The sequence below is a fragment of the Macrosteles quadrilineatus genome, unplaced genomic scaffold (assembly GCF_028750875.1).
Source record: "Macrosteles quadrilineatus isolate MER2022 unplaced genomic scaffold, UCM_ALF_1.0 Scaffold_2__2_contigs__length_208266976, whole genome shotgun sequence".
NCBI lineage: Eukaryota > Metazoa > Arthropoda > Insecta > Hemiptera > Cicadellidae > Macrosteles > Macrosteles quadrilineatus.
Window position 1 is genome coordinate 43,885,768 of NW_026542595.1, and position 12,036 is coordinate 43,897,803.

Here is a 12,036-nt window from a genome sequence, read left to right on the forward strand (position 1 = left end):
TACAAAGAGAAGTAAACCTTTATTTAACTTCAGTTTAAAAACAAAAAAAAAAAACATTATTAGGGAGAATACTTGCTACTTAAAATGCAAATCTAAGTACTCATAAAATTTGATGCTATTTTAATATGGAATAAATCTGACAATTTTAAGGAAGTGTTTTAGTGAAAATCCAACTAGGGCCTATGCAATTAGAGATTTGCTTGTTTGAAATGATCAGTGGACACCTTATGTTACCATGTAAATACATTTATATGTGAATTTGAATGGATGTGGTTTTTTGGCCTCTGGGGACTTGAAAAAGAACGAAGTAAACCGGTTCTGGGTCTAGGTCTTACCATAGGACCTACGGCCATAGCTTATTCCTTACGTGGGAAATTCGCTAATAGTGGTTGTTTTCATTCCCATTTACATATGATCAGTGGTTTAGTTTAGTCGTAAAGTCTTTAATGCGGGAATGCTAACCATTGTGGTATAAAAAATAAGGGTTGTCTATCAATATTCATCATGTCACCTTTGTTCATCGAACAAGTTGTTCTTTGGATAAAGCGCAGTTCCCATGCGTTTCCACTCCACTACTCCACTACATATGATCAATATAATTTATTATATGTTGACAACAAGCTTTAGTCAATATCAACATACTTAAACATTTCCAAAATTAATCATATTTGAAAACCAGTAACTATTTTCAGAAATTGGTAAAAAAACGTTCTTCTGATAACCTATTTTTCTGTTAGCCTACATATTTCTCTATTTATTTACAACATGGAAGCGAAGGGTTAATGTTGTAAAGAAACTTTGAAATTGTGGGTCCAAGCATAAAAAAAAAAAAAATTTAAATGGCTTAGGAGTTGTTAATCAAAAATTAGATCTGGACGTTCATATGACAATATCGTCAATATCATTAGTTTGGTTAACACTTACAATGTAACCTGTGTTGCAGTATTTCCTCTTCGCAGCAGACACAGTGATCAGTTTCCTGTCGGCTGCAGCTCTATACCTCATTGTGGAAGCTCCTGTAGCTAATATCACCTCTTACTTTTTTGAAGGTAAATTTTATCCTCACTTTTCCTTTCTTTTTTATAAATATTCATTTCTTCTAAATATTTGAGACAAAAATATGCCCCTAGCCAACACCAAAGAAGGACCACGCATCGTGTTTTATAAAACACCAGGTTATCAGTTTAGGCACTGGAATCAATGGTTATTGGTTATGTTATAACTTAGTTTTCAGTTAACTAAAAATTTGATTAACACTCAACTTGGATTACATTATTTTAGCAAATCAGTTTGTAGAATAAGTGTGCATCTGCATGGCAAGCTAGTCTCCTTGCATCTAAAGATTGCATGCCCTCTACTAATCCTTTCTGAAAAGAAAAAAAGAAAAAAAACTAGAAAACTCTTTTAATGAGGTTGCTTTAGTAAAGTATTTCTTTACTAGCATACTACCTGTTGTAATATTTTAAACCATGTGCTGGAAAGACAGGCGGATACATTGCAATTTGTGTGATGGATAGTACGGTATATACTGTATTTGAATTTTAAAACGGGCACCTAAATTTAACTTGAATATGTGTTTTCCAAAAAACAACAACTCTAGAATAAAGAGAAGCAATACTGTATTTTCTTGTGTGTGTGTGTCCACGGCAATTCCTGATACCAACACCTGACACTCACCCTTGAAACAGCTTTAGTATCTCATGTTATATGTTTGTGAAAACCATTATTAGTAGGCCCTACTGCATTCTAGAAGATGTAATGGCTTTGAAAATTGTAAAACCTCATAAATCAGCACGTTAGATGGTTTTAAAATTTTGTTACCTGACACACTGCTCAGTGTGTTGTTGACCATTAAATCCACAGACCATTGGTGATATATTCAGAAGCTCCATAACATTTTCATGGCAAAGTTTCAAAGTAAAGCTTTTGTGATAGATAAGTCATGCAGAATGTCATAAATCTTGATATTAAAAAGTTTTATGTTTTATTTCAGGAAATAAAAAGCCAAAGAACAGTGAAGACACATCAAACAACGCACCGACCCTTCCTGTCTTCAAATATAAATCGTCTTCGTGACAAATTGCTTAAGAAAATTAATCAGCCCAATATACTAGTCTTGGATATATGTGCACACATGACCAATGTGAAACTAGTATTTGCAGACATCACATAGGCTACATGTTATTTATAAGTAGACTAAACCTACACCTGAATACCTGATACATTGACAAGTATATGGTAATCAGATTAATGTCCATGGAGTTAGGGGCTCAGTGTGCATATTCTCTAAAGTTTACAAGCAAGCCAAAATACTCTTATTGTAACTGGTATTGTAACTTGTATTGTTATTGTAACATTGAAAAATCTTTAAGATCACTAATTCTTACATACCTCAACAACGGTTGAATAATTTTTGAGTTCATTGATAATTTTATTTGATTGAGGTAATATTTAAATAATTAATTAATTAATTAAAAGCTAAGTGTTGTAAGATCACCTCAGCCGCAATAGAATGATGTTTTTACTTTTTTCTTTTCATTTTATAATAAGTTAGAGTGAAGTTTTAGTGTTTATGTTATTTTTTTATGATGATTTTAGTTAGCAAATTAAATGTTTGATGATGTGTACTTAACTACTTACTCAAATGTATTTTCTATAGTCTGTTAGTTTTTAAAACTGAGGTTTTAATGCACACATATTATATTTATAAGGACTGAGGAGTAAGGATTTATATTATATAAATATTTAATACTATGCACAATAATACTAATTTTAAGTAACCATTTGGCTATACCACATTTTTTTTTAAGTAACCATTTGGCTATACCACATTTTTAAACACACATATAAGAATGCCAGATAGATAATTTACTTAATAATATCCATTGTTGAATCAGGTACAAATAGAAGAATCTCAAAAGTGTTAACTAATGACAACACAAATTAAACCCAAATGATTGAACACTTAAATTTTAGAGATAATAATTGATTAGAAACAATAAGAGGTAAGGAATTCTTAATCAAGTTATTCCTAAAGCTGGGTTTTCCTAGGCGCGGAAATGGTGAGCGGAGAGCGGACTCCACTTGTCTTAGGTAGTTTAATGTTACTGTTTTCCTAGAAGCGGAGCGGAACACCATGTTAATCTCTTTTCCGCTCTCCGCGTTCCTCTATCCGCTCTCTGCTTCCTCGCCTAGGAAAACCCAGCTTAACTGACAGATAACTGCCTAATCTAATAGTTTATAGTAAGTTTATAAATGGATCAAGCTGAAACAGCTGATAATTATTTAAATTGCATTGTACTTCCTATTACAATATGATTAAGAAGACTAATCCCTGCTGTTGCAAATGTACATATAAATAGATTTGTTTATTAGATATTTGTAAATAAATATTTCTATGAGAAAAAGTTCTTACCTGAGAAATTTTTGAGATACTAAACACAACCTCTAATATCTAAACTCTAAAGACATAACTCCAATTTTCTACACCTTGTTAATTGTTCCATCACATCATGATTTGAATAGTGAATGAGAAAGCATTATAATTTGCGAGACACAACAGGAAAGAGCAAGTTACAAAGTAAAGCTAAGCTTTACAAGCATGCCTGATAATGTTTTCCACCCCTTGTCTGGTTGTTAACCCTAGCAGTGGCCAATGTTAGAAGTGTGGAATGGCCAGTCCATTTTGGTGATTATGCAGACCTTTTTTTGAAAATTCGTAAAAATTCAACCGTAGAAGTAAACTTAGTCAACCTCATATTCCTTTTGTTCGAAAAGAATAGGAGATTTTAGAAATAGTAATATAATAATGATTTAGAAAGTTTTTTTCAGTAAAGTGAAAAGAATAAAAACTTTTTTTACGTGTTAGGTGCATAATAATGTAATACATGGAAAACCGAAAATACAACCGCAAAAAATACAACCTTTTATAAACACAATTTCACACTATTCAGTAAATATTCATGCATGATACAATGCATGAGATTACTGTTATATACACACTCACATTTCTCTAACAATACGGAATAATAACGAATTTAGTAATAAATCGTTGATAACACGAGAGCGAAAACACACAGGCAAAACAATACATGCAATGGAGAATACAAGGGACTTTGTGTATGAGACCTTGACAGTGGTGAGGTACTATCGTCGTCTTAGTGAGAGAAACCGGAAATAACCCTGAGTGCAGGGCTGCCACTATCACAAGCTACATTTCTTCCTCTTCAAAGACATATTATATGACTAGTAATAATAACTTACACTGTATGTAATTCATATTTTCCGTACTAGCGTATTACGCTGGTTGGCCATTTGTTATAAATTTCAAAAACAGCTGTTTTCATAAAATCGTACCTGTTGTGCAATCAATATTTCGTTCTAAATATCAATACCACAACGAAGATCAAATCAATGGCTATCCAGTGGTACCACCCGCAACATCCCAAGACGAAAAATACCCGAGCAGTGTAATGCCAAACAAGTCGTGTTTTGACAGTTCCCAAGTGTCAGCTGCCGCGCCAAAAATTCATTTGATTTCTAATCGTCGTGACATTGTTATATACCTGCTACAGGGTTTGTTTATATAATAAAATGAAAGTTCAGAATGTGATCTTTCGAATGGTATATATATTGTTCATATCAGAGTTGATTATAAGCGGTTTTTTCACCGTTAAAAAAAATTCAGCCCATACTAGCTTATTACTCTGGTGGCCATTCTAGGCGTCACGGCGAACGAGCGTATTACGCTCGTTGGCCACTCCTGGGGTTAAAGTATTTTCCCCTAAAAACTATATTTAACAAATTTGATCGAGCCTATATGTGTCAGTTACTAGAACACCACTCCACGATGCAATTTTATCATTGTAAGTTTTTTTAGTTTACTTGGTCCTGGGCCGTCAAAACACTTTTCGCAGATTTAAGGATTGAATAGTGTGCTTACATTTGTGGAACTAAAATAAAAGGATCCAACCCGCAGAGGGAATGCTCTGCAGGCTGTAAACCTTGGTATGCATCTCGACAGACAAATTACATACTATCAGCAAACGTAGCGTTTGAAGTGAAAACTACAAGCGCCACATTTTGGCGACATTGGTTTTAAGCGTGTGTTTGCATGTGATTGATCCCATTTGCTCCTAGGTACTTGGCTAATGCACGTTTGACAAACGCGGGGTCTACCGCCCTCATGTTAAACTGTCTTGAAATTTACTTATTGTTCTAACATAGAACAGGTTGTAAATAAATACAAAAAAAAGTTGATGTATTAGTAAAGGTTTGATAAAAGGTCTTTGATAATGAAGAAAAAAACAAAGGATTTGCAGAGTATAAAGAAAATTGGCAGATTAAAGTAAATGACCACACAGATTAATTATGATGGAATCAAACCTAAATTTTAGAACAAAAGTTGTTTTTTATTTGATAATGTCAATGTCATAGAGCTGGTGGTTGATCATCACTCTACATCACTGTGTAGATCCACTGAACAGACAGTGAGAATTAATCTGTATGGGAGAATTACCTCTTCTAAAAACCATACAATTATTTGCTTACAATACTAATGTTAGAAGAGGATTTGACTGAAGATGAACCTAATTTATTAAGGTGTGAAGAAATGTTTCAAGTAATGACATAAAAACTTTATTATCACGTTACAAAAACAACATTTCCACAAGGAAACACCGGGACCAACCTTCATTACAATCACAATCCAGCCGGACCCTGAAAAGATGTTTTTACCGATAATATATCATATATAAACAAGAAAAAATAAATATTAATCGATCAAGATTGCTAACAGTTTATCTATATTCACATTATTTATCAGCCTTATTTGTTAAACAAAAGTATACACAGTTACTCTAAGAAGCACAACACAATGTTCAAACAAACAGACGGAGATTCATCAGTAAAAAAATATAGGCACATTTCATTGATATTAACACTGAGTTCCATCTCGAATCACACACCTTAACACAAGATACAAACATAAGAGTTCGTTGTCAGAGACGACAAAGTACTGGCTGGGCTCAAGAGTACTGGCTGTGAACAAATGAGTTTGTGCTTCAACAGCAAACTTGAACAAGTACCGGTACGAGGTAAGCTACTATACAACTGTACACTGTACACTACCCTCACACATGTATAAATATATCTCAAAGTATCAACTCTTATATGATATATGAAAATACCTACAGTGGATGGATAGATAGGAACAATATCACAATGTTATAAGAAACATAACTGAATTACAGAACATATTATAATACAGACCACCATTTTTGCCGTTTTAAAAACTACAGTGTAGAGGTGGACAGGTAAACCGATCTGACTTTTTGTTTTTGGATACTCAGATTTCCTTAGATACTATTAGAATATCGAAATGCAATACATAAGTCTATGTTTATGTTATAAATGTTCAAACTTTGATAATAAATAGGTAAACGATACAACATGTTAAAAATAGTTTTTGCTAAAAACTGTAATTTGAAAGCAAAGACTTCTATTCAACTATTTTGCACTAATGAACAATAATTTCCACCTGAACTTAGGGTCCACTTTTAAATTTATAAGAGTTTAAGGGGGAATCAGTTGATGTTATTATTTTAAGGAATATTAAAGCAATATACTGGTATTTCATGTGTATCCAAAAATTATCTTTATAATAAAACTAAAAAAAACAAAAAAAACAGATAGTTATAAAAGATGGTATGAAATAAATACAGCTAACACACATTAAACATATAGGAAGCAAAGTAACCCACTAGACTTGACTTACATTATTCCATTTCCCTCTCATAACTGATTCCAGCAAAAACTAAGTAGGTTAAGAATAGTGATGTGTCGATATCAAAATTTATCGATTCTCGATACCGATACCAGAAAAATCGATTCTCTGTACCGATACCATTTATTTATTGTTGGAATTTTTTTTTCCAAATTTTCTGAATGGATTGGTTATATACTACACCAACCCCTATCTTTATGTCCTTCCATTAACAATTTTTGAGGAAATGGAGTTTTTTGCAAGTAAAGAAAGATTTATGCAGCAATTAAACATTCCAACTCTTAATTAAGTTTAACCCCTTCTAAAGCCTCCCTTCTTCTTGGTGAGTCGGTGGCTCAGTTGGTAGCGTCACGGACTTCGGGCCCAAGGCAGCGATGTCGTGGGTTCGGATCCTGATCACTGCCACTAAAATTTATCAGTACAGTTCACCTTTGTACTGTACCGGCTCACCCCTTGCTTTGCTGGATACGTTCCACGCACGGGCAGTTAGTCTATGTGGACGGGCAAATGCAAGGATAAATGAATTGATCTAACAACAAATGCCAAAAAGAAAGTGATATTATTGCGGTGTACCTGAAATATTCAGTCAAGCCAAATTAAGTTAGTCATCGCCAGTGGTTGTGGAGATATCATTTTTCTCTTCTGGGATCACTGCAAAGTCCGAAATATCTCCCACAATCACTGACTTTCGCGGTTGCAGAAAAATCATACCTTCCGCAGTCCTGAAGACAGCATCATCAACTCCAGCGGTTAAGGAAACATCATCTTTGTCGATCGTGGCAAAGAACATCTTCCAAGGCCGTCATCATCATCGTCTTTCGCAGTCATGGAAATGTTATCGTCGTCTTCCGCGATCACAACGAAATCACAAAAATCTTCTGAGGCTGTGTAGTTCGCTTATAATGATATATGGAAAAACCTACATTGGATGGATATAAAAGAACAATATCACAATGTTGTAAGATACATAACTGAAATACAAAAAAAGTAAGTGTATCATAATTGACTCCCTTGGTCACGAAAACGTCATCGTTGTCGTCCGCGATCCCTTCAATATCATAAATATTTCCTGAGGCTGTGTAGACGTCATCATCATTTCCCGCAGTCATTGAAACGTCATTGTCGTCGTCCGCAATGGCGGCAAAATCATTCAAATCTCCTGCTACCGTGTAGACATCATTGACTCCCGCGGTCACGGTAACGTTGTTCATTTCGTCGTCCGCAGTCGCAGCTAAATCACAAAAATCTTCTGCGGCCATGTAGACATCATCATTAACTCCCGCGGTCACGGAAACATCATCGTCGTCGTCTGCATTAGCGGCAAAATCATGAACATCTTCCGCTTCAGTGTAGACATCATCGTCGTCTTCCGAGATCACGGCAGAATCATTAACATCTCCCGGGGTCACGGAAAAGTCGTCATTGTCTTGCACGTTCGCGGGAATGTCGATAATTTTCCGATTGCACGGGGGTATCGGTATCGGAATCAACTTTTGATGATCATTTCTCAATACTGATACCAACGGTCAAGTATAGGTGGTATCGAGAATCGGTATTGAGAATCGACACATCCCTAAGAAATAACGTTAACTAACTAAAATCAGCACGATTAAAAATTAACTACTCATTAGTGTTAATGCACCATAATAGGTATTTATGAATAATTTTCTTTATCAATTACTATCCACATTTACTATATACAGTTATACCTAACCTAGATAAAATAACATTCTTACTGTACAACTAATAACAATTCTCAAAGCTGCTAACATGTTGATTATGCAACCTACAACATTAAAATGCACTCCTGGAATATACGTAGTTATAACATGATAATAAAGTGGCATGCTAACACATTGTAGACGTCCGAGGTTGATATTTTAGAAATATTGGTTAGTCACAATGGCAATAAACCGAAATTCAAGAGGATTTATAGTTTCAGTATTTGTTTATAGCTTACTTTGTTTATAATCCATATATGAATCCTAAAGTACCCATGAACTTTTGAGAACACTACAAGTCACCCCCATAAACCATACACTTAATATGTTCGTCATGACGAGAAACCTTACGCAAAACTATCCATTATTTCATAAATTGCCCTTTAAGGTCGTAATTCCTCTCTAAAGGGAACTTTCGATATGCCCAACGTTAAAAATATCTCAGCTGTTCTTATTTGTTTGTTATTCTTTCAATTTATTACCTTCTTGAAATCAGGTGTGATTATTTTTTTGTATTACTGTATTTCTGTTTTGTTTATGTCAGCTTATCTTAACCAATGAAGTCAAACAGGGTGAAGTCTGTGGGTAACAGCTAGTTTGTTTAACTTACTAATTTCATCCTGCCACACAGCTGATACAGTTCAATCAAATTCAAAATCCATACAATATTTAGATTTGTATTTTCCTCAGATAAGGAATAGCATTTGTCGTGCCTTCACTGTTGGGTTTAAGCCCTGATGAAGGCAAAAAACAGGAAGTCTACATTCTTCATAAAAGAGAATTTGATCAAACTGTCACATTTGAGTTTTGTTTTTAAATGTTTACCATGAAACATGGAAATTCCTAATTTTCATTACATCCATTCTGTAGGGCTTGAGAAAACAAACAATTTTGTATATTGATGCATTTTTGTACAAAATACTCCTGCCGCAGCAAACCTACAGACTAACCGAATTTCCATTTGCCTGACTTGATTTTCTATTAAATCTATTTCAATACCAACTTTCCACCAACTTTAAGGGCTGCCTGTGCCCTTTAAAATAGACTTGTCTCAATTCTTAAACCTTATTGTAAAACTGCGAACTGAAGCAAATCTTTTGACACCTGAAATGTTTAAATTAAAGTAAGAACAACTCAAAAGTAAGTGCCGCATGGATTCTTTAGCTTTTATATTTGTTTATTTACAACAAAGCCTTCATTTTGATATACCTACCTACCTTCAAACATCACCTCTTATCTCTTATCTTTTCTTAACTTCAGGTTTCAACTTGAATAGTTATTTTGTGTTGAATTTCTTACTGACAGGAAACGGTTTGAATCAGTTTTGATTCGGTTCTTTACCAAGGGACGTAGAACACATCCATTAGTTTTTTTTTGTTTTTTTTTTAACTCACTAAGCCCTTTAGGTTTGTTAGCTCATAAACCCATGCTAAAAAGAACTCTATTATCATGTTGATGAGAAACCTAAGCATGGTCCAAGATTAGCTGTAGCTCACTTGGACACATACTCTATGAAAGTGAAGTTGGCTGACTCCGGTCAAACTGTCATGCTACGCAATAGTCCGTAATCTTTTCAAACTGACTAAGAAGGAATTTCCCTTAAAAGTAACCTTTGCCATGACTTTAAATAAGGTATATGGACAAACGGTAACAAAGGAAGGGTTGCACGCACCAGACTCTGTTTTTTTACCCATTCAGTTTGTGTGGCTTTGTCAAGGGTGCGCTTTTTTCAGTGAAAACTATGTTTGTGTAATTACAAAGCCACCAAAAGAAAAATCGTAAATTACCAAATTATTGCATACTTCAAAAATAGTGTTCAAATAGGTCCTGTAAACATGTAAAAATGTAAATAACTTAACAGTATATTTTGAAAAGGTTAATTAAAATGTAAACCTACATCTATTCCTGAAGTAAGAAACCATACTTTAATCAACGATGCACTTACTACGCAGAATTAACTATGTTGTGTACCTTAATAAGTGGGATTAGAGAAGGATTCAGTGTGAATGCTTCGCACAGGTCGGTTAGTCTTGTATGAAATGAAAATTTCATTTAAAAATTGTGTTTATCGACCAAAATTTTTAATAATGATCATAGTTTATCGCCAAAATGATTGTCAGCTGTTGTAATTTTGGTTGCATAATCAACATAAATTAAAGATACATCAATATGCATTAACTTTATAGCTTTCCTCTAGGTTTGTACTTTATAAAAAATATAATTCTGAAAGATTGTAACAAAAAGAGGATACAATTTTATTGCTCCATAATTCTACTTCTTACAAATATACTATTTTCTTAGTGGTGTTGCAAAAGTACAATTTACTAAATTACGTTTATGAGACAAACTACTTTTGCTATTTTTAAACAATAAAAAAATTTTTGTATATAGAAGAGGTGTGTTATTTTGGCTGTTTTGAGTAATATATTGTTATTGAATACTGTTTGAAGCCAACAACGTTAGTATGTGAAAAGTATTTACAATAACAATTGGGAAGTTTAATATAAGTTGTTGATACATGGACGCCCACAGAGGGAGGCATGGTCTTCCCTGAGATAAATAAAATAAATCAGCGTAATTGGTGAATAATCACAACCAAAATAATGTAACAAAAGGCTTACACAAGAGAAAGAGATAAAATAACTATCTGAATAAGAAACCTCAATAAGTAATAAGTTCTATTAGAAACAGTTAAATATATAGAAGCACAGTTAAACAAGTCAAGGAAAAAAATAAATGTATTTAAAACAGATTCTTTATACGTAAATCATCCTTTAAATGTAGAACAAATATTTTGACCTTTTATTTTAAATGGATCACTTTTAGTTTTAACACTTGTTTAAATTTTATACCTTGTTTTTAGTAGTTTAAAATACAGTGTGTAAATTAAGTATGGAAACAAATCTGTATTTTTAAAACCGAAATAGATAGAAATATTCTATTTGTGGCAATAATAGTTAACGAAGATTCCGCAATTTTTCACATGAAAAATATTTTTTTACCCCCCTAACAGGGTAGGTGGTAGGGGGTGACTTATTTTTTTCAAATAGCAACCCCTATTGAGTGACCCCTCATTTTGAAGGGTTTGTCAAAAGAAACACAATGACGCAAATCCGAGGTGAATATCTCACTCCTAGCTAACATGGCGGATATTCCAAAATGGGCTTTTTTTACAAAAATTAAATTTTTCATTACCCACCATTTAGGCTAGGGGTGAAATATCTACCTCGGGTTTGCGTCATTCTTTTTCTTTTAACAAACCCTTCAAAATGAGGGGTCACTCAATAGGGGTTGTTGTTGAAAAAAATAAGTCACTCCCACCCCCTACCCTGTTAAAGGGGTTGAAAAAATATTGTTAATTAAAAAAATTGCGGAACCTATGTCAACAATCAATTCCACAAACAGAATATTTCTATCTATTTCGGTTTTAAAAATACAGATTTCTTTCCATTATTTGTGAAATTGGTGCTTTTCACGTACAATAAATCAAATTTTGGAATATCCGCCATTTGGGCTAGGAGTGAGATATTC

The 12,036-nt window shown here is 33.7% G+C and overlaps 2 protein-coding genes across 3 annotated transcripts in view; one reads left to right on the plus strand and one right to left on the minus strand.

Moving 5' to 3' along the window:
* LOC128984124 (nose resistant to fluoxetine protein 6-like) overlaps nt 1-3,410 on the plus strand; it is a 67,182-nt gene extending 63,772 nt beyond the window's left edge. Inside the window, exons 18-19 of the mRNA XM_054403410.1 lie at nt 944-1,049; nt 1,994-3,410. Coding sequence (XP_054259385.1) covers nt 944-1,049; nt 1,994-2,076 — 189 coding nt within the window. The 3' untranslated portion in view covers nt 2,077-3,410. The remainder of the gene's footprint in view (nt 1-943; nt 1,050-1,993) is intronic.
* A 2,211-nt stretch (nt 3,411-5,621) lies between these two features.
* The window catches only part of LOC128985442 (phosphatidylcholine:ceramide cholinephosphotransferase 1-like), a 135,844-nt gene continuing 129,429 nt past the window's right edge, over nt 5,622-12,036 (minus strand). For both annotated transcript variants that reach the window (XR_008490023.1, XM_054404922.1), the window contains exon 8: nt 5,622-5,718. The gene's annotated coding sequence lies outside the window, so the exon portion shown is untranslated. The remainder of the gene's footprint in view (nt 5,719-12,036) is intronic.